The following is a 23,124-nucleotide window of genomic DNA, read 5'->3' as shown; positions in this document are numbered from 1 at the left end:
TATTATTATCATTTTAAAATTAAATTTAGTGTTAGACAATAATTTATCTAATTAAATTTTTAAAAAATAGGTTAATTTGGATTTTAATAATGATTTGATTTATATTATATGCGTTGATATTTTTAAACTATATATGTATATTTGATAATAGAGTATTTTTATACTTATATAACTTGTGATTCTATAATTTGAATTAGAAATTTATGAGTTTCAACAACATTGTTTCTCGCATTAAAGTAAAATAATAACTAGATTGTAAAATTTAAAAGTAAAATTCCTATAAAGAAGAAAAACTTGATATTTTTGTTACGAAAGAAAAGTATATTTATGAAGAAAAGTAATTAATTATAGTGATGATGAAGTTTCAAAGATTAATGATAGTATTTATTTATTGCACAAGTGTACTATAAATAAAACTTTTGAATGTTGTTATCTTGTTAATGAATATTTTAGATGTTTTTAGATGTTGATAAATATTTATATATAATGATATTTTATATTTGTGACTTAATTTTTTCATATTTATGTCTTTTTCTTTAACAATTTCATTGGTTTATTTTTATTGTTTTATAAAAAATATGATAAATATAAAAAATAGTATTTTTTTCTTAAACGGATCAAAAGCTCATGGGTCGGCCCTGAGCCCTGTAGTTTAAAGGCCAGGTTTAGCAAATAGGGATATTTTTAAAATTTCAGCCCTGAAAAGCTGATCTTTTTAAGCCCACCAACTCTAAAAGATTAGCCCTAAAGGGCCGGACCGGCCCTAATTCTCATCTCTAGAGCCAAGGGAAATTGGACTCAGCAGTCAGCATAGAGCGCGTAAGGTGCAACGGCTGTAGTACCACTTCGGAGGGCAAGAGAAGTTAGGTTGGAAGTTGTCGTTCTCCATCACGCGAAGTAGGGACGCGTAGGAAACACAAACTGTGAATTTGCCTTGCCAGTGATAGCAACCGTGGGGGAGGGTGAGGCATAGGAAACTGTAGGCGCCTAATGACCAACAAAAAGTAGGGGAGAAGCAGCGTTGGTTCGGGGGCCCACCTATCGAATTTTACCTTTCTAAGGTCAGGCCAGGCCCTGCGATTGGCGTTTACCTTATTACCCTTCTTCAGGGGCTGGTGGCATGAAAATTATTCAAAAATCTCGTTTATAGATTTAATTTTATGTTAAATATTACTTTCTATTCTTCATGTACCATGAAATTGAATAATTTAAAAAAATTAAGAAATTTATTAAATTACTTTAATATGTATTTATTATTTTTTAAATTAATTTGACTCACTTATAAGTTGATAAATGTATTTTTGAGAGATCATGTATGTAATATGGGTTATAATTAAGTAATTTAATATTTTTTTTAAATTTTGGGTCTTATATTAAGGATCAGAGACAGTATATGAGTTGAATTTATTTTTTTCTTTAATATTTATCCATTTTGTTCCAAAATAAACCCTATAGTAACGGCACATGTTAAAAAGTTTTTATTAGGAAGTAATTTCAATGCACATAATTAATAAAGATATTTTAAAAAAAACAGCATATATTTATTATAAATAATTAACTTATCTATTTTTTTTAATATTTGTAAATTAGTAATCCAAATCTTATATGAAGAACCTGAGATAGTATTAAATTGTTTGTGTTTGTTGCTTTAAATAAAAAAAATATTGCACTTCCTTTTTTGTCAATTACAATTATTTAATTTTTAACGAATTCTTTTAAATTAATAATAATTAATATTTAAACAAATCAAATTGTTGATGCTGCTTTTATATAAAATTTGAGATCAATTTTATAAGGGAAAATCACTAACAGGTCCCACAGAAGACAATTTATTACTCTGATGTCCCATGAAATGTCAAAATCACTGACAGGTCCCAAGAGACCTCAGAGTAATATTTTCTAGGGGTGTTCACGGGACGGGACGGGACCGGGACAAGCCCGTCCCGGTCCCGTCCCGGTGAACAGGGACGGGACAGGGTTTTAGTCCCGTGTCCCGTCCCGTCCCGGTTTTGTCCCGGTCCCGTCGGGACCGGGACGGAACCGGGACGGGACGGGACGTCCCGTTCCTGTTCCCCTCCCCCCCCCTTTTTTTTTTTTTAAAAATACTATAATTTTTTACATGAAATTTTTTTTATGTTATAATGCTTATTTTTTGTTAGGCTTTTAAAGATAAAAACATTATAAAAAATATTATGTAGAAAGCTCAATTATATAGTATAAAAAAGGTGTAAAAAAAATACTGTAAAAAAAATACGATAAAAGAAACACTATATAATGGCTTTATGAATTATTTGATTGAGAAAGGAGATATTGTTCAGATAATATTACAACTTAAGAGTTAAAAATCACTATAAAAATAATTATTATTATTAATAAGTAAATTGAATAATCTAATAATAATTATTAATAAATAATTTTTTTAAAAAAAATAATCCCGGGACGGGACGGGACGGGACAACCCCGTCCCGCGTCCCGTCCCGTCCCGGTCACCGTCCCGTCCCGTCCTGTACTTGTCCCGTCCCGAAATTTTTTTTGTCCCGTCCCGTCCCGTCCCGAACTCACCGGAACCGGGACGGGACGACCGGGACGGGACAAATTGAACACCCCTAATATTTTCGTTTTGTAAAATGACATTACTGCCCCTCATATTCCAGATTCACATTTGCTCTGTCATTACGATTTACAACTTCAGCAGCGACTATTAACAACCTAATGAGAGGGCGTTAACAACCCTAGCAGTATCCGTTAACAACTTACTTTATAAAATTATATAACCTCTACATAAGAGTAAATTATAACCAAATAATATAATACAACAACTTTAACACTAAAATGGGAAGCTTTTTGATATCATTAAGAATTTTAACTAAATCCAATAGGATTATAGTAATATTTTAATGCGAAGATCCATTTACAACCTTAATAACGACTATTAACAACCGAATGAGAAGGCATTAACAACCTAAGCAGTATCCGTTAACAACTTACTCTATAGAATTATATAACCTCCGCGTAAGAGTAAATTATAACCAAATAGTATAATACAACAACTTTAACACTAAAATGGGAAGCTTTTTGATATCATTAAGAATTTTAACCAAACCCAATAGGATTATAGCAACATTTTAATGCGAAAATCCATTTAAAACCTCAACAGTAAGTATTAATAACCTAAGGAGAATTGTTAACAACCTTAGCAGTGTCTGTTAACAACTAACTTTATCGGATAATATAACTTCTAACTATAACTAACTAAATTATAACTAAATAGTCTTAAAGTTAATCTTATATAGTTGTTAGAGGTTATATCATCCTATAAAGTCAATTGTTAATAGATACTGCCTAGATTGTCAACAGCTCTCTTTGGGTTATTAATACTCACCATTGAGGTTGTAAATGGATCTTCGCATTAAAATGTTGCTATAATCCTATTGGGTTTAGTTAAAATTCTTAATGATATCAAAAAGCTTCCCATTTTAGTATTAAAATTGTTGTATTATACTATTTGGTTATAATTTACTCTTATGCGGAGGTTATATAATTCTATAAAGTAAGTTGTTAACGGCTACTGCTTAGGTTGTTAATGCCCTCTCATTCGTTTGTTAATAATCGCTGTTGAGATTGTAAATGGATATTCGCATTAAAATATTACTATAATCCTATTGGATCTAGTTAAAATTCTTAATGATATCAAAAAGCTTCCCATTTTAGTGTTAAAGTTGTTGTATTATATTATTTGGTTATAATTTACTCTTATGTAGAGGTTATATAATTTTATAAAGTAAGTTGTTAACGGATACTGCTAGGGTTGTTAACGCCCTCTCATTAGGTTGTTAATAGTCGCTGCTGAAGTTGTAAATCGTAATGACAGAGCAAATGTGAATCTGGAATATGAGGGGCAGTAATGTCATTTTACAAAACGAAAATATTACTCTGAGGTCTCTTGGGACCTGTCAGTGATTTTGACATTTCATGGGACATCAGAGTAATAAATTGCCTTCTGTGAGACCTGTTAGTGATTTTCTCATTTTATAATGTGCTTATATAAGTATAAATTCACTTATGAAAAAAAGTATAAATTCAGTGTGATTTTTTTTTTTTAAAATCAACGAAACAGTGTTCTCAACTTTTTACTCTGTGCTAGTTGCTAAATGATAGTAGTACTATAGAGTAACAAAAGCGGGGTAAAGATTTGACCCGCCGCCATGCCCACCTGTGACGAGATTTATTTCCCGCGTGTGATGGACAATTATTCAACGGTCGATATGACTCAGAAATTACTTCCCATGCATGAAGTTTGAATTACATGTCAAATTTGAACTCCAAAAAAAAAAAAAAAACATGTTACTAACTTAATTCATAGATTGCCTCCAAGATTAAAATCGGTTTTCTTCCCCCTTCGATTTGGTTTAATTTTTTTTTTTTTGGGATTCTTTTGCGTAGCATTGTAATTATATCACTTAGTAACATAAATCATTTTTTCACATTCACTGTTTAAAAAAAAAGGGAAAATCACTCTTTAAAAATTTTATTAGTGAAAAAGCCTGATAATTTTTATATATAGAAAGTACCGGTAATTGATAAATTTTGTACACATAGAATATTAATACTCTAACTTGATCTCACCAGTAAAAATTTTAATTTGAGACCCCCCCCCAGTTTTTCCTTTTTTTTCCCCGATTTCATTCCAGTGTCTTAACTTGTATCAGAAAATCGAATTATTTTTATACGACTTATAATTTGAATAATTTATTATGGTTTTTTTTTTTAAGGTCTGTTTCAATTACATGGATCGAAACTGGTGTTTACGCTTCATTTCTTCTTCTTAGAGAGCCCATCGTATCACTATTGATCACATTACAACAATAAGGGGTGGATGATCATTTAAATAAGTGATCAAGCAGTTTGTTTTAATTAATACTATACTAAAAACAACTGTTTCAGTACTATAACATGAATCATAATTATTCTTATCCTTTAAAAAAGGTCACCGTGAAATGTTGAAAACAAACCTTTTAACCAATAAAATAAAAAGCGTGATTAATGTATCCAATCAATAGATAACAATTAAACTGAGAATCATAGTGAAATGTGTTTCTGATCCTGTTATATATAAGGCACTGATAACAAGTTTTATCATTAAAAAATTTAAAATTTTATTAAATATGTTTTAAAATTTAATAACTTTTTAATGTTACTACCTCTGGTTCTTAATATAAGAGCTAGTTGACTGATTTGAGTAGATTAAAAAAATTAGTTATGTTAGTTATTTGTAATAAATATGTGTTGTTTTTCAAAATAATATTCTTATTAATCATGTGTATTTACCAGGACTATCATTATTACAAAACTACATACCTTAAAAAAAATGAAAGACAAAATAAATTAAATTCTTATATTTAATTAAGACCAAAATAAAAGTTATTAAGGATTGAGGCAGTACTGTGTTTAATGTGCATATTATATGCTCTATGACTTGTCCTCATAGATAATAAATAAAAAGCATAATCATATATATGCATGAAAAATTTGACGATGTGAGTGATGATAAGATAAAAAATATTCTCTCCGTCTTATACTTTAACACATGGTCTCTTCTAATTAAGTTGAAATGCCCTAACACGGGGCCGTGTGAGAAATATACAAACAAAGCTGGCCCAACTATTTCATTATTATATATTATACATGTTATCATCATGTACAGGAATATTTAGGGATTAGCTTTTTTAATGTGTGGCCTTAGAGCTGATGAAGAGGTAAGATTTTATTTATAATGTTGGCAAGAAACTTTTTCCACTTTTGATTACTTTGGCCCCTGATGTCAGCACATTAAAGTGCTTCCTAATCATTATTTTTTTTAAAAAAATACAGGGTTAATATAATTTTTAATCTTTTAAATTTGTTTTCATCTTAATTTTAGTCTCTTAAATTTTAAATCACAGGTTTTAGTTTCTTAATTTTTTTTTCATTTAAAACATTAGTCTTTATAATACAATAAAAACTCAGATTATTTTATACAAAATAAGGGCATTTTTGAGAGACCAAAAATTATATTAACCTAAAAATATAAAACAAACTTAACTACAATTTTATTCAAAAACTAAATATCACCATAAATTGCTACTATAATCATCAGATTATTTTTCTTCCTTGAGAAATCGTAATCATTTAAAAATGTGAGTAAATCCACCTTAATGTTTTAAATACAAGTAAAAACAATGAACATCCTTCTTGTTCTTCTTTGCTGAAATCACAACCGTATGTGCACCCATTAAGAAAACCATATAACTAGTGACATAATATTTACGAACCACACTCAGCGCACATGTATGTGCATTAATTGAAAATATGGGGATAAGTAATAAATGGGTGGGGCAAGAAAATCTGGGGGCACTTATAGATAGGAGAGTGACAAAAAAGATGAATGTGAAAGAATGCGAAGAAAAATATGTTTGCGTTTGGATTGGATTCATTGTACTTATCACATTCGAACTCAAATGTTATCCATATTCTCAGCAAATTGCCTTCGTTGATAAGCAAATTGTCCCCATTTCGTAGTCACTAGTCAAGCATTTCTGAAAGTGAAATCCTCTCCCTCCCTCTCTCTCTCTCTCTCTCTGTGTATATATATATATATATATATATATATTCTGTATTTCTGTTGTGATTCTTCTATATATCTACCTTTGACTGTTTTAATTGTTTAGATATATTTTTATATTCTTGAAATGGGTTCTGAGTAGATTAACAAATAAAGAAAACTATGTGTGCTGTTAGTATAATGGGGTTTTGAACCAAAAAAAGATAAATAGTTAAAAATGAAGACAGAGACATCCGGGAAAAAAAAAACATATCCGGGGGCGAAATCTAAACCCACCTTACGAGACTCTTGATTTTCATAAAAAGGAGACATAATTTTATATGCTTATATTCAATTACTAAAGAATTTCAATGTAAACTAAGCGCAATAAATGCTAAAAAACAGTAGAGCATAAAACTAGAATCATTTTATTCTTATGTTAGGTAACATTTATTTATCTTTTTTTATGTAACTGTGTAGTTCATTATAATTTATTATAAATAAAGTTACTTTTACTTTAATAAAGCGTTAAGATAACAATAAATTGAAAGCATGATAAAAGAATAAAAAAAATTAGTTTATGAAAAATTATAAATTTAAAAATGTATCGACCATTATTAACATGAGATTGTAGCGATCATGCTTTTATATGAGAAGTTTAAGAATAATTTATAACATTTTATAAAAAAAATTGTTTCATTATAAACAATTAGCATGCTGTAAAATTTATTTCTCACGCGAAGAGGGCATTATCTTCCATGGTTGCACGATTGACAAAAGCCAAGTTTGAAGCTAAAGGAGAAAATATAAGTGGTGAAAGTGCAATTTCTCAGGGGACAAGTACAAACTTTTAGAAGAGACAACTGAAATTTTTTCTCTTTAAAATTAAAATGTGCTTTCGGCCTCAGGAGGCCGGCTGCCCCAAAAACCTTACACATATAGGGCCATCCCAATATCTATTCAAACAAATATTAATGAAAAAACGTGGAATCGTAGTGCACGATGGATTTATATAATCATTTGACATTTGAATTTGTTTTTGGGACAGTTTCTGTATAATCTTCTATAGAGTTTGAATTAATATGAGTCAACCTAGTGAAGAGGAAAAATAATTTATCCAAATAAGCGAGAAACAAAGAATTAAGAAGAAAAGCAGAGTCAATTAAAGCCACCCCTTTTTTGTTTGGTAAGTTGAGATCCACATCACCAAATCATGCAAATATCTTCTTTCATCTCAATTCTCATTCACTTTTTTTTTTTGGCTAAAGCGTAGGTATCCTCCTATTGGAGGTAATTCTATTCGAGGTACTGTCGGGCACTAAATGTAGGCACCTCTCTCACTTAAGATTCCAATCTTGGTTTATTACGTTGTGAGGAACTTGCCCCTTCCGCTAAACCCAACCCCGTTGGTTTTCATTCACTTTTTTGCTAGCAACAAAGTGAGCTCAAGAAAAGAATGTGCCCCTTGATTCCATTTTCAAATCCACCTCCTCGTCCTCCCAAACTTCATCCTCTCATTCTTAGTTCCCGGCCCATGTTTATATTGCGCTTGTTATACTACTTGTTGTTTGTTTAATTAATTAGCTCTTTGTTTCTGACTCTTCATTCTGGATCACAAATAAATAATTAATAAATAAATTAACCCACTTGCAGGTGAAAAGGTTCCAATTACTTATTAAATAACTTGTATATATAAACTGGTGAATCAGTGTTATAAGCATGTTTGAATTGTTGTATCACTTTATATTCTTGATTTTCTTTACCTACCCACAAACTTTTTGTGCAGTGCAGAATGAGATGGTTCAGAAGTGACCTCATCGTTATCAACATCTAAATACCATCCAAATTATTATTGCAATATTTAATTGAAGATGTGCACCTATATGTATTTAGTGTGGATGCAGTTTTGATTTTGTCACTCGCATCACTTTTTTTTTTAAGTTTTTTTTTTTTAACGAGACATCAATGATGATAAAAAATTTAATAACCTTGTTATTGCAGGAGGCCTATCTAAAAAGAATGTTGAATTGTCAACACAGGAATAATACTTCTAATGAGTATGGTTACCTTTTTCACAGTTTCCCCTGTAACGTTTATGACAAGCAACAGAAATTGATATCGACTTTTGAAAAGGATAACATTATGCACAGATGATAGGTAAGAATATTAAATAACAAATTAAGAATTTTTTTAAAGTTATACAAACTTTGCTTTTAAATGACACAATTTGATCTGTAGACATAAAATTTTGACAGATAAACATAAATTATTAAATTTAATTTGTAAATATGACTTTTTAAGAATTTTCTGTATTTAATTTGTTTGTCTAGTATTTATGAGTAATACTTTTTTAAAAAAATTAAGAAACACTGTTTAGCATGCCAACAAGAAGTAATTAGTTGAATTATGAGTTTTAGCTCAACTTTCGGCTTCTACCGGTCTGCGCGGTACAATTGCCAGGTCGTGTTTGCTTACACATGAAGCAATTTTATCTTTTGGTCAGGCATTAAGCGAGGCAGGCGAAGCTGCTGCCTTGGCTAATTAAAGAAGTCAGTTTTACTGCTCATCATTTTTTATAAGCATTATAAACTTAGTAGATTTAAATAATTCATATCTTATTTCGATGATTCAGATTTGATTATTTATTTATTTATTTAAAATAATTATTTTAATGTGTATAAGATCTAAAATAGAGATAATCTCTTAACTATCATTCATTCAAAAAAATAATTTTTTATTTAAAAATAATTAATTAAATATTTTAAATTTGGAATATTTAAATCAGATATAAACGGCCTAAATCTAATGAGTTTATGGTATTCATCAAGATGATGAGTACTGAAACTGATTCTGTGAATTAAAAATGTGAAAACTAAAGATTTAAGTTTTTGAGGAATTCTTGCATGCTCCCAGAGCAGCACATCATTTGTGCTCTGAGCAATAAAAACGTGCCCCCTCACCAAATTTAATCTGAGATGTAAGCTTATCTGTCATCCTTTATTCGATTTAGCAACTTTCTTTTTAGAAATCCCGCCCATTTTTTTCACTCTCTCCTCTCTCACAGTCCGTCATCTCCGGCTCCATCATTTTTCACATACTCTCTCTCCTTGTTAACTTTTTCTTCTCTTGGATGCCATTTTCACAGGATCAGATCTGCACCTTATCAACAAAAGAGAAGCACATATGCTCATCCTCACCTTGTCTCTTCTTCCTCCTCATTCTTCTTATCTGTATCAATCTCAGTATCCTCAAACACAAGTCTTCTTCTACTTCTCTCTAGCCTATCATCTTCTTCATTTTCTTCATCATCCACCACCAACTCAATCTCTCCCCTTTAAGCTTCCCTTTATTGCAAAGCCCTCAACCATTTTACAAATGCGGCCCCACAAGAAACCTGCCTACTCTGTCCACCAAATCCCTCCTTTCCCCATCGTTACCTCCTTGTTGTTCTCTCTGTCACGAGAAGACGACCTGCAATGACAGAAATAGTTAAACCCAGCCCTGACTTTGAAGATTTAAAAATCCTTGCTCTGTTTTTTGAATGCTTGCTTCTCCTCTTATCTTCGATTTTGCCCTCATCTTCTTCCCCTGTTTCTTCGTCTTCACTCATACTTGCCTAGTGCAAATTACTTTCAGCAAAGAAGGTTCTGGGTTTTCAAAAGCAGATCCTCTCATCTTTCCAGTTGTTGGGAACATCGGAGAGACTTGACTGTTACTGACATTGTTTCTGAGCTTCCTGCTTAGAGAGGTAGATAGAGAAATATGAGTTTATGAAAGCAGAAGCCAGAGATGACGGATTCTGAGAGAGGAGCGAGTAAAAAAAATGGGCGAGAGTTTCTAAAAGCAAAGTTGTGAAATTAAATAAAGGCTGACAGATAAGCTTACATCTCAGATTACATTTAATGAGGTGGCACGTTTTTATTGGTCAGAGCACAAATGATGTGGTGCTCCCAGAGCATACAAGAATTCCTCTAAGTTTTTAAGTTGGACAATATAGCAGCGTAATTTTTTACTAATAAGAAAACTCTCATAATACTCCCCATATGACCAAGTCAAATGATCTATCTCATCCGATTTCACTGGTAATTGTTTTCTTATCAAATGAAAATAAAAAAATAAAAGAGTAAAATATACTGACTGCTGGCCTATTTTATTTTAATTACAGAAATCTTTTATCTGTTTTGAAAAAATATATAAATATTTTTTTAAATTAAAATATATGTTACACAAATCTTCTATTTATATTTAAGATTCTATTTTCATCCACCCAAACTGTTAATTGACTGTTAAATTTGACTTTAAATTATTTTTTGACCAAAATGCCCCTCTTTAACATAATAATTATTTAAACATTTATATTTCCCAGTTTTTTTAAAAAATAAAAAATAATTCTAATATATATTTTAAAATTTCTAATATGTTATAAAATTTATTAATTTTGATGGAAATAATAAAATTTTATATTTTTAATTTTTAACACATTCATTAGAAATTATTTATTTTTATTTCTTTTAAATTATAAAAATACATTTCAAATACATAGTTTTTGTTAACTGTAAAATTTAAATGATATAAGTTTGAAAGATTTTGTAAATTATTTAAATTTATCATTCAAAACTTTTAAACACATTTTTATTACAAAAATTTATAAACATATTTAATTAAGTACATTTATTGAACAATTAGTTAGATTTTATTCAAATCTTTTATGTTCGCCTTAAGTGAATGAAATTCCCGTAACTATAAAAATATAATTTAAGAATTTATTAAAATGAGAGGTAAAATAGTAAATAAAATATATTATAATTTAAATTTAAATTGAAAAATAATATTTTTAGGATATTTTAAAATATTCATAACCATTAAATATATTATATATTTTTAAAATAAAGAAAAGAACTATTTAATCGACACAAATTAAAAAGAAATCAGAGTATTTTACTCGAAATAAAAACATAGGTTGAAGGCTTGGAAAGTGGAGGGATCATTGCGATTGGATTGTCAGGTGTTTACATATAAATGGGCCCACAGCCCAAAAACCAAGTGGTCCAACTCTTTATCACCCTCTCGTCTGTGTCCCCCGTGTATCAGCCTGTGCCTGTTTTTATATTTAAAAAAAAAAAAACACCGTCTGTTGAGTTTATTTAAATAAATAAAATCTTCATTTTAAAAAAACAAAACCATGTTTGTCATTCATGAGGTTGGGTTCAGAAAAAGAAATTACTCACTATTAATATTTGAATTCTCGCAAAAAAAAAAAAAGGATACTCATATCTAATGGGTTCAGCAAAAGAAATTACTCACTATTAATGTTTGAATTCTCGAAAAAAAAAAAAGATACTCATATCTGATGTTTGATAGCATAGTTGTCTCCAATTTTTTTTCTTTTTCTTTTAAATCAGGTTTGTCGTGAAGACCCCAAAACAACAAAATAAGGATTTGTCGGAGACATATATCATATATGGCCATAGCAACCCACGAACACAATTGATCATGTTGTTCATTAAGGCGCCACTTTCTGTCCCAAACTCCTCACACCGCACAACCTTGTCCGTCCTTCTCTCTCTCTCTCGATATTTTTTTATCTGGGGCCAGTCGCCCAGCACTTCACACTGTTGATCATGGAATGAAGTTCCCTATACTCTAGCCTCGTGATTTTTTCTTCATCTTTCATTTTAATCTCTGATATTCTCATCTAATGCAATTTTTATATTAGAATCAAGATTCCTAATTATTTTTCAAGTATAAGAATATTTCTCGGAACAAAAAATTATTTCATGTTATAGTTACTCTAAATATTTTTAGTTAAAATACGTTCCACTCCTGATTCCTGAATAATTTAGGGGCCATCTTCCTGTTTTAATTCAGAAATCAGCTTAGATTATACGTTCTGAAAAGAAAAATAATTATGCAATTTCAGTTAGTTTTTAGAATGGGTACGTGATTAATTTAGTGCAATTTATCACTCGCGGCAGAATCAATCAAGCGATGTAACATAAAGCGAGTTAATTTTTTTTTTTTTTTGCTACAAAAGCGAGTTAATTGTTATTGATTCAGAAAATGGTGCCGTACAATTATGGCCACCAGGCCACCAACAAAAAACAATGTTTGGCCCATCATCATTTTCTTGGGTCCCTCATAAGATACTCTTGTTGACGTTCCATCTATTTGTTGGATCTGGACCTTCAGGTTTATATGCCGTCCCACTAAAAATTAAAAGTAAAATTTGTAAATGACCCATTTTCATTGTTTAAAAAGAGAGTATTTTGACATATAAACATTTTCCCGTGCATTACATGAAATCTTAAAAATTAGATACTAATTCATCACTAATATTTGATTAGCCACATGATCTTGGATGACGGTGTTGTGAGTATTTTGGATAAGGATGAAGAATTGTATATATAGATTTTATGATTTTAAATTTCAACTCGAAAAAATAAAATTGGGTCAGTTTATTTATATTTTATTGGTTTAATCCGATTGCTTATGACATGAAAGCATGAAACTTGTTTGGTTCAAACTTCAATCCAAACAATTAGAGCGACCTACATTGACACATTGATGCTAATTTAAAGACGGTGGTGCTGGAAACAGCAGCAATAAGTCTCAATTATTTGAGTCGGTGGCATGCAATTATATTATTTATGAACTTTTTACTGACTTCGGTCCTAAATATAAGAACTAATTAACTAATTTGAATACATTAAGAAAATAAGTTAAGTTAGTTATTTGTATTAAATAGGTGTTGTTTTTCCTAAAATATCCTTACTAATTAAGTTTATTAGTTAGAACTATTATTACTAGAAGGACTATCTTGGAAAAAAATAGATAAATATGAGAAATAAAGTGAATTAGGATATTATATTTATGATCAAAATAAAAATCAAATAAAATCATATATTAAAAATCCGAGATAGTAATTATATTAAGAAGGTGGCCATTCTCAATCCGAATGGTCCATCTTATCCCGTTTCCGATAGATAAATTGATGAGCATGGCATTCAGTGAAAAAAAAAAAAATTGAATCCAATGGTTTGTCACCGAATTAAAGCCAAGTGGAGCTTTTCTTCAGAAGCAAGTTACCGCATAATGGTATAATTAAATCGGGAAAGGTTCGGTGGAACAGTAAAGTTGAAAATGACCACAAAAAAGCATAATAATAAGGCTTTATTTATCATCATGATTAAAAATCACTTATAAATATATTTCACGTAAATCACAATTGAAAAACTACTTATAAACTATTTCAAACAGATTCTAATGTGTTTGTTGGTCCAATTCAAATCACGCTGTGCTCCTCCCATTTGTCCCTCGTATCACAACACTTACAGCATGCTTTTCTTTTTGGCCCCTGCATTTTTAATCTTTCTTTTTGTGTGCGTGTATTTTGTGCTCTGATTAAATCATATAGATGTATATTTTGTTTTTTTTAAATTTATTTAATTCTTTCGTTATACGTGATGGCAAAAAAAAAAAATCTTCCATTATACTTATCCAAAGCTCTCTGGTCCTTTCGGAAGTAATTTTCATGGATTGCAGAAATAAAAATTAAAATATTTCAATAAAATATATTAATTTTAAAATAATCAAAGCATTTTTATAATTATAATAAATAAATTTGAAAAAGAGTTACTTGATTTGGTTAAAATTCAATTAAAAAAAAAGAAGAAGTATAATTATGTGTAATATTTTATTTAAGTGGGCACAATGCGTGCTAATTTTGGTTATCTTATCGCAAAAATGTTAGCTGGCCGCACAATGCACGCACAACTCCGCAGTTTGAACTTTGAACTTTGAACTTCGAAGCATGCATCGACATCATCTCACGCGGCACGACTTTATTTATTTATTATTTATTATTATTATTTTAAAATATAAAAATGGCCACGCCACCTTCAAAGGAACCCAAAAGGTGCAGTGCTATATCGTGTGAGTTAAATATAATTATCGAGGGCATTATTCTCTAGTTGCTTTTACTATGCTCGTTTTTGGCCTAATCTTTCCCTGTAAAACTTTACATTCTTATTTTAGTTTTCCATAATATATTGCCTTCTCGATGAAATCTTCTGTGTAAACCGTGACGAGACTTGACCCGAAAAAAAGTCGTGATCACAATGATGGACAACATCTCCAGGTCTTGAGGATTTTTTTTTCAATAATTAAGGCAATTTATGAGTTTTATAAGCAACTAATACAATGCCTATTTTATCTGTTGGCAAAAAAATCTATTTTATCTAAAATATCCTTAAAAATATATTAAAATTACTTGTAATTATTTAAAATAATAATTAATCATTCATTTTGAGAAGGAAAAGTTAAAAAATAATTTAACTAAGCATTTTCAGAGGTAGCCCCAAGTATGTGTTAACGTGTACTCCTCTGGTCCTATCTATAAGATGGAGAAAAGATTTTTTTATCTTATTTATAAGACACTGAGAGAAATTTTTTGTATGGATATACAATTTTATCCTTCATTTATTATTTTGTTGACTTTGTTTACATTAGATATAATATATATTAAATAAGGATAAAATTAAAAAAGTATTAAATTTTAAATAAGAATTAGTGAAGTTTAAGATTTTTTTGATATGCATGAAATATGCTGAGGATGTCTTATAAATAGAACAAGAGTAGTAATATGTAGGCTGCTCCTGCTTACATTATGTTAAATAAATTAATAAGGTCAAAAAAATAAATTAATAAATAATTGTATGATTAAAATGAAATAAAAAAAAAAAAGGACGCGCGCACCAAGACATCGTGTTTCCAACAAATGATTATGCCTTGGTTGTCTTTTTCCTTTTTAGGGGCCAGAAACCATGCTTTTACGCTTTTCAATTACCCTTTGTGATTCTGATTACTGGCTAAGGCTACCCATAGCATACTCCGACCCCTCAGAAACAATTGCTCCTACCTATGTATATCATCCTGTTCTCTCGCGCCTAATGGTACTAGTCTCACGATATATTAAATTTAAAATCTAATTTCTCTTTCTAAACACCTCAGATAAAATTATCTTTAATTTTTATAAACAAAACTTTTTAAATAGAGATTTATTTTCAATATTTTTCCTGAATTTAATTAGTTTGTTTCATAGCATCTCTTTTAAAACCTTTATCTAATCAAAATGAAGGAATAACTTGCAACTTGTTTTGTGGTCCGATTTCAAAACGCCATAATAATGTCTGTGATTTGTTGATGTACTGCTCTTTAATATTTTTATAAATTGACCGTAATTGATTATTAATTTTTTTTAAAATTTTTATTATTAAAATTTTACTCTTTTCCTGAATTTAAAAAATAAAAAAATTAAATTGTTAGACAAATTCAAGTTATAATCCTCTGATCCTTAATATAAGACCCATTTAACTAATTTGATTAGATTAAGAAAGTTAGGTAAGTTAGTTAATTGTAAGAAATGTGACATGTTTTTCGTAAAACACCATAATCATTTTTCTTAATATCCTCTCTCCCTCTTTTACTTAATTATGGTTGAAGGAGTATTCATAGGGGTAATTTAGAAATAATTTGATAAATATGAAAAAATATATCTTATATTTAGGATAAAAAAACTAATTTAATAATTAAGTCCTATATTAAGGATCAGAAGAGTATTTTATCAAAATTAAAACACGTTAAGATTTTAATATTTAAGTTTTAAAACAAAGGGGGCGTAAAATACCTTTATAATGTGAGAAGGAAGAGCACATCTGCGCATAAATTGCGGGGGAAAAAAACAGAGGCGGCGAGATACGAGGATGATTGGTACTCATATCGGAGAAGGCGAGGAAAACGAGGCGGGTGCGACAATGATAATGCTAATAAATAAATAAAATAGTATAATAAAATAATAATACTACTCATAATTAAAAGAAGCGAATGCGTCCATAAAGGAAGGTCAAAGACACCAAGCTCAACTGGTTGTACGACATTCCTTACGTCGCTTCAAGTCCTTTTGCCCCCCATTAAAAAAAAAAAAAGATATTAGTAACTGTTTTGTTAATTTGAGAAACGGGTAGATTTTCACACTTTAATTAAATTATGACCATGTGTTTTTTTTCCTGCCAAGAAATTTAACGTCATGATTAGGAGTAATGCTTTCTATACATCTCTTATGTATAATATATATTGTACATGGATGTAATTTGTGTTTTGATTTAACCCATATCAATTTAATTAACTTCTTATTGGAAAATATAATGCATGCCCTCCAAACAAAGCTATACAGCATGGACTTTTTTTTTCCAAAAAAAAAAAGATAGATGGACGGATTCTAAGTCAAATTATGAAGCGTCGCTCAGAAAAATTATTAATTACTTTTTTTTCCCAAAGATTTTAATCCAAAAGAAAATAATCTCTCAGAAGTCAAAACAATCGATCCACCCTGTTTTATTTTGACCAATACATTACATTGTTCTACTGTATACAGCCGTGGTCTGATGGATTTTTCTCCACTTTTCCTTACTGCTTCTCACGGGGTACCCCTTACATTTTTTAAGATTGGCATTCTTGATGGCAACGTTTTAAATTGGGTGGACCCAAATTCTTATAATTTTTAATAATCTCAACTAAAATATTACTTCAGTATTTTCACACCATAACATACCATTGGGGAAAATTAACATATTAAAATTCTTGAAGGGGAAAACGAAAAAAAGATAAATTCATAATTCGCGTCAAATTTTGATTACCCAGGTTAAGCTATTTTTCATAATAATTAAAACAAAAAATAGAAAAAGATTAGCGTAGGTTTGGACCGGCGCGGAGGAGGAGGACCCTTGGGAAAAAAATACCTCATCTTTAGCGTATTTCTAGGATTTTTGCATGAAAGTTCTAGAGAAAATCATTAGGAAAAAAAACAAAAATGAGAATCAGACGTTATTATGGAGTTTTCAAAAAGAGGTGCGCGAGTCAGGGAAGGACTGAGGTGATAGCTCACCGTGGGTGACCGAATCATTGACCTTGTCGTTGTATCTCTTCCCTTCCATTCTTTTGGCTCCTTCCGCATTTCCTTCTCTCCCTTTATAAACCCTAAGGCCGGCGATTTCATTCCTTCATTTCCCTCCTCCTCCTCCTCTTCCTTTTCTATATCTCCGCCCGCCACGTGTCCTACGTAGTACGTACCGTGCTGGGACCCACGCTCTACCTCCTCCGACCTCCAAGCGCACCAAATTCTGAGCGCCATCTCTCTGCTTTCATTCTCTGTCTCTAGTTGTCTCGCTGACCTTTGCGGCGATTATTTTTTTTCCAATTATAAAAATTATTTAGTTTTGTCGAAGTCTGCTGTTCTGCCATTTGTTGCGTTACAGCTTAAGATCGCGTAGTCTAGCTTTGGTTTTGGTCTCATTCTTCGCCGGAGATCAGGTACATTCGGAATTTTCTGCTCGGCACAGCAGCGCTCTCTGTTGGTCTCCGATTTCGTGTCCGATTCGTGGATTCTTGGGATCGGACTTGGGGCGACTCTCATTGGAGGTCTTGATTGATGTAAAGAATTGTTATCGGTACAATGTCCGGCCCTTTGGATCGTTTTGCTAGACCTTGTGAGTTCCTTTCACTTGCATTTTGGTTGTTTAGTAAAGTTGGTGTTGTTTTCATTGCATCCCTGGTGAATGCGTCTCAAATTTCCCAGTCTAGGGTTTGCTTGCTTGTCTGCTAGCATTAAAATGGTAGGAAACATTTATATCAGCCAAATTGAGCAAAAAACACCGTGTTTAAGTGGTGGATTTCAGTTTAAGCAGATGGAAATCGTTGTTTCCCGGTTCCACAAAGTGATTTGGCGAAATTATTCAGTCGTTAGCTTTCAAAATTTCTAGACCTACGGACAAAGTGATTGATCCGTTCATTAGGGTTACCTGCCGTTGACAATTGAACTGGACAGGCTTTAAATGATTTAAAATTTGTGAAAGATCGGATTTGGGATTTTATGTGATAAGAGATTGACCATCATTTAAGAACAATATATATCTGCTCATATAATTTTCAAAAGTACTCCTGGAAATGTCAATTATGTTGATTGTTGTGATTTGATGTTGCTAGGTTTTGAGGGTTTCTCTGGTAGTGATGAGAAAAGAGAAAGAAGATCTGATTTTGAGAACTCTGAGGATGAAAGGAGGACAAGAATTGGATCTCTTAAAAAGAAAGCAATTAACGCATCTACCAAATTTAGGCATTCTCTCAAGAAAAAGAGTAGCAGGAGAAAAAGTGATGGCCGTGTCAGCTCTGTGTCCATTGAGGATGTTCGGGATGTTGAGGAGTTGCGGGCGGTTGATGCATTTCGGCAATCACTGATTATGGACGAATTGCTTCCAGAAAGACATGATGATTACCATATGATGTTAAGGTGCTTGTTTTATGATGGTTTTGAATTACTTTTTCCATGATCTTGGTTTGACAAATGGGCTTACATATATAATATATATATTTCTGTATGTTTTATGTAGATTTCTGAAAGCAAGGAAATTTGATATCGAGAAAGCAAAACATATGTGGGCTGATATGCTACAATGGAGGAAGGAATTTGGTGCTGACACTATTATGGAGGTAGATGCAGATAAAATTCTAATGATGATGGGACTTTTCCAGATTTAAATTTAATTGACAAAAGTTTGATTTGACTTCATCATATTTAACGCTTGATCAGGATTTTGAGTTCAAAGAGTTAAATGAAGTCGTGAATTATTACCCTCATGGTCATCATGGTGTTGATAAGGAGGGAAGACCTGTTTACATTGAAAGGCTTGGAAAAGTTGATCCAAACAGACTTATGCAAGTTACAACCATGGACAGATATGTAAAGTACCATGTTCAGGAGTTTGAGAAAGCTTTCACAATAAAGTTTCCAGCTTGCACTATTGCGGCCAAGAAACACATTGATTCAAGTACCACAATCTTAGATGTTCAAGGCGTGGTACGTTGCTGGGCCTTCAGGCTTCTTGTGCTTCATTTTAATTGCCTATGATGCTCTATTATTCACCCACCTTTTTATCATGGTGAAAATACCAGGGCCTTAAAAATTTTACAAAATCTGCCCGGGACCTCATCACACGATTACAGAAGATCGATGGTGACAATTACCCTGAGGTATCAATCCTGCTTCTTTCTATTATGTGACTGATCTCCTTTCATTTGTTTTTTTTTTTCCCATTTCAGCTGTATTTGAAGTTTGGAAGATTAACATATACTTTGGTGAATGATTTACCTTTTCTAATTTTTGAAACAGACTCTCTGCCAAATGTTTATTATAAATGCTGGCCCTGGATTTAGACTGCTGTGGAACACTGTCAAGACTTTTCTAGATCCCAAAACGACTTCAAAGATTCACGTATGTGAAAATGCTGTCTTCTAGTTGTTTAAGAGCTTTGTCTACTGTTTTGTTGCTGATATTGCTTTCTTTTTACTCAATGCTTCTTTTATAATATTACCTAGGTTCTTGGAAACAAGTACCAGAGCAAATTGCTTGAAGTTATTGATGCCAGGTAAGGATTAGTTCTATAAAATTCGTTTTTTTTTTCTATCTCCATGTATGTAATAATTTTCTTGTGTTATATTTTGCCAATTGACTAATGCATTATTTGTTTCTAGCATCATTATAATATCCTATTAACCACCAAAAGATTCTATGTTCTTGGTGAAGTGAATTGCCGGAATTCCTTGGAGGTACTTGCACATGTGCAGATCAGGGAGGTTGCCTCAGATCTGATAAGGGGCCCTGGAGAAATCCCGCAATACTGAAGGTTATAAGCTGGCCTTACTTGCCTTAAGCTCAACAATTGTCAACCTATTTGCAATGCGCTAACAGTTTATTTCATGTGAGTTATTGCAGATGGTTCTTAGTGGTGAAGCAAGGCGTGCAAGGCAGGTGGTGAAAGTTTTAAATAGCGAAGGGAAGGTTATTGCATATGCCAAGCCACGATACCCCGTGGTAATTCTTTGTATTGTTAATTATTGCTTTGGCCGAGACAGGCAAAATTCATTCTTTCATGCCTTCCTCTTAACCTTTTTCTTGGTTTCATTAAATAACTATACAACAATTATGCAAATTCTTAGCAGGTAAAAGGCAGTGATACATCCACTTGTGAATCAGGTTCTGAAGCTGAAGATTTAGCATCACCAAAAGCAATGAAGAGTTACTCACACCTTAGGTTGACCCCTGTTCGTGAGGAAGTAAGTGTTGACACTGTGATCTGTTTTGTCCGTCTTTTTGTTAGATGACTAAACATTCAATTGGTGTTTTGAGATCTTTTGCGCAATCTCTAAGTTTTGTAAATAGAATCGCTGCCAAATAAATTCTATTTTGTCATATTCTTACACCTAATATGTTATGGCTGTGATGTGTTTACTGGCATGCTTTTTTTCTTTGGGATACAGAAATCATGAACACCCCCCCCCCCCAAAAAAAAAAAAATCCTCCGTTGAGGGAGATATAATCTACAGTGGTGTACTTTTTTAAATTACTGAAACCAGTGACAATAATAAAAATTATGGATGTGTTCAAAGCATAACTCCTGTCAATACCAAGCAATAGGATTTGCTGTGCTGCCCATTCCTATAACAATTATATGAGACTTGTTCTCCTTTTCTGGTTTATCCTTAGGCCAAGGTAGTGGGAAAGACAAATTATGCTGGTAACCTACCTGGTTATGATGAATATGTCCCGATGGTGGACAAAGCTGTTGATGCTAGCTGGAAGAATCAAGCATCTCTCCAGAGATCATATACTTCAAAAGGTTAGCAACTTTATCCCCGTGATTTTTTACACAAGAAGTTTTTTATTTAATACCTCTTTTAAGTAAGGTAGTGTTGCTCTCTTGATTTCAATTATTTGCTGTAACTTTCTTGGAAAATTTTAATTGAGTCCTTGAATACAGGTGCACCTCCCCTTCCTGACATTCAGAAAACTCCAGAAGGGATTCGAGCTCGGATTTGGGTGGCCCTGACTGTTTTCTTCTTGACTGTATTTACCCTCTTCCGCTCAGTCGCATGCCACGTGACCAAGAAACTTCCTGCAGCGGCAAGAAAAGATGATCAGAGCACTTCAGAAACAGCTCTTGATATCTCAAACAAGGATGACTGTCGTCCTCCTTCACCAACTGCAGTATGTACAGAGGCAGATCTTCTCCCCTCTATGCTAAAAAGGTTGAGCGAGCTTGAAGAGAAGGTTGAAACTCTCCAATCGAAGCCATCTGCGATGCCTTTGGAGAAAGAGGAATTGTTGAATGCTGCAGTTTACCGGGTAGATGCTTTAGAAGCAGAGTTAATTGCCACAAAGAAGGTAGGGTGTGATATTTTTGCGGAAAGGGCAGTCATGATAATGCAATGTATAGTTGCATCTCATCTGAAACACCAAGCGTTCTCATTTCTTCTTTCCCCTCGTATTCTTTCTGTAGTCTTTAATCTTTAAATTTGTAAACAAATACCCTGGTATCATAGCCTTCATCTGTCATGATGATGCAATTTATAGTTTGCTTAGATGATGTTTGCTTTTGCTGCTTATGAGTGCATGTCCTGTTTTCATGCATGTTTTAGCTGAACCGTTCACCGTGTGAAGAATAATTTTAATCTCATTGTTGACCAAGAGTTTCTGTTTGACTTTTTTTCTGCACAGGCTCTCTATGAAGCACTAATGAGGCAAGAGGAGCTGCTTGCTTACATCGATAGACAGGAAGAAGCCAAGTTACGGGTAAGTTGGCGTAACCTTCTTTCTGATACACAGGTGAAGCAATATTTTTTCAGATGCTGACGTTCGTTTAATTTGGCTGCCTTTTCATCAGAAAAAGAAGTTTTGCTGGTGAGTTTTGTTGGTGACGGAGAAAACTCTTACGGAGGAGGATGCTTCTTCTCAAAGCAAGCGGTGTTTCCATGCTAATGAGTGTTGACGTCTCACATGATGTAAACTCTGGACAGTTTTTGTTGAAGTGTATTGTGATCAAACTAATGAAGAATTTGTTTCAAATGTTTGTATAGCCCCAGTGGTGGCTTCTTTTTTCAGCTTGTATGCGAGCATTGCGTTTGTGTTGAGCACCTTCGTTTGATTTCTCGCATTATGTTGCTTCTGCTTGCTGGAAAAAGCACGTTTTCCGACATCTCCAGCACCGAGGAATATCATCATCTCATTAGCATGCTAAAATTGGCTGAAGGCATACGGGTTGAGAGATTCTATGACAACACATCATGCATGTAAAAGAGCGACAACATGATAAAAATGTATATGGGATTTTTTCTTGCTAATCCATAACTTGGATGGCTTTGAATTGTTTGATGGTTGTTTTGACGACTTTGTATTCTCTCTTTTTTTCTTAAATCTTAATTCAGGCAGTGTTTGGAATACCCCAGAAGTATTTTTAGAAGTATTTTTTTGAGAATCGATAAATTTTTTATATATTTATTTCGTATATTGTAAAATTATTTTTAAAATTATGATTTGGATATCCAGACATTCTTTCAATTCTTGTCTTTGTATTCTACACGACTTGAACAGGTGAAGTAGACAGCCAAATAGGATCCCTTGTGGTATGAAATCGAAACCAAGGCAGTGTCGTGAA

At 32.1% G+C, this 23,124-nt stretch overlaps 1 protein-coding gene across 3 annotated transcripts; it reads left to right on the top strand.

The window, feature by feature from the left end:
* The first annotated feature begins 1,806 nt into the window (after positions 1–1,806).
* Positions 1,807–22,909, top strand: LOC114730562 (phosphatidylinositol/phosphatidylcholine transfer protein SFH8). Of its 3 annotated transcripts, none has more exons than XM_028917676.1 (14): positions 1,807–1,812; positions 18,654–18,923; positions 19,024–19,123; positions 19,224–19,490; positions 19,586–19,663; positions 19,803–19,904; positions 20,009–20,058; positions 20,217–20,316; positions 20,406–20,504; positions 20,630–20,746; positions 21,177–21,309; positions 21,451–21,854; positions 22,188–22,262; positions 22,354–22,909. In XM_028917676.1, exons 2-14 carry the CDS (start codon positions 18,874–18,876, stop codon positions 22,372–22,374), a joined length of 1,596 nt encoding a protein of 531 aa, XP_028773509.1. In that variant the 5' UTR covers positions 1,807–1,812; positions 18,654–18,873; the 3' UTR covers positions 22,375–22,909. The 3 variants fall into 3 exon arrangements, with proteins under 3 accessions (XP_028773509.1, XP_028773493.1, XP_028773500.1); XM_028917660.1 differs by lacking the exon at positions 1,807–1,812 and adding an exon at positions 17,638–18,123 and having other exon boundaries at positions 18,620–18,923; XM_028917667.1 differs by lacking the exon at positions 1,807–1,812 and adding an exon at positions 17,639–18,123 and having other exon boundaries at positions 18,620–18,923; positions 20,633–20,746.
* Positions 22,910–23,124: the final 215 nt, after the last annotated feature.

Source organism: Neltuma alba, unplaced genomic scaffold (assembly GCF_004799145.2).
Source record: "Neltuma alba isolate B1F8T4 unplaced genomic scaffold, ASM479914v2 tig00002509_pilon, whole genome shotgun sequence".
Taxonomy (NCBI): Eukaryota; Viridiplantae; Streptophyta; class Magnoliopsida; order Fabales; family Fabaceae; genus Neltuma; species Neltuma alba.
The sequence above is the reverse complement of the archived record's forward strand: the minus strand, read 5'-3'. Positions and strand labels throughout refer to the sequence as shown.

Excerpts from the sequence above, each read along its gene's own strand:
- LOC114730562 (XM_028917660.1), top strand. The coding sequence starts at position 18,090 with ATGTCCGGCCCTTTGGATCGTTTTGCTAGACCTT. Across the intron at positions 18,124-18,619 it reads GGATCGTTTTGCTAGACCTT|GTTTTGAGGGTTTCTCTGGT; the intron begins GTGAGTTCCTTT and ends TGATGTTGCTAG. Across the intron at positions 20,317-20,405 it reads GAAATCCCGCAATACTGAAG|ATGGTTCTTAGTGGTGAAGC; the intron begins GTTATAAGCTGG and ends GAGTTATTGCAG.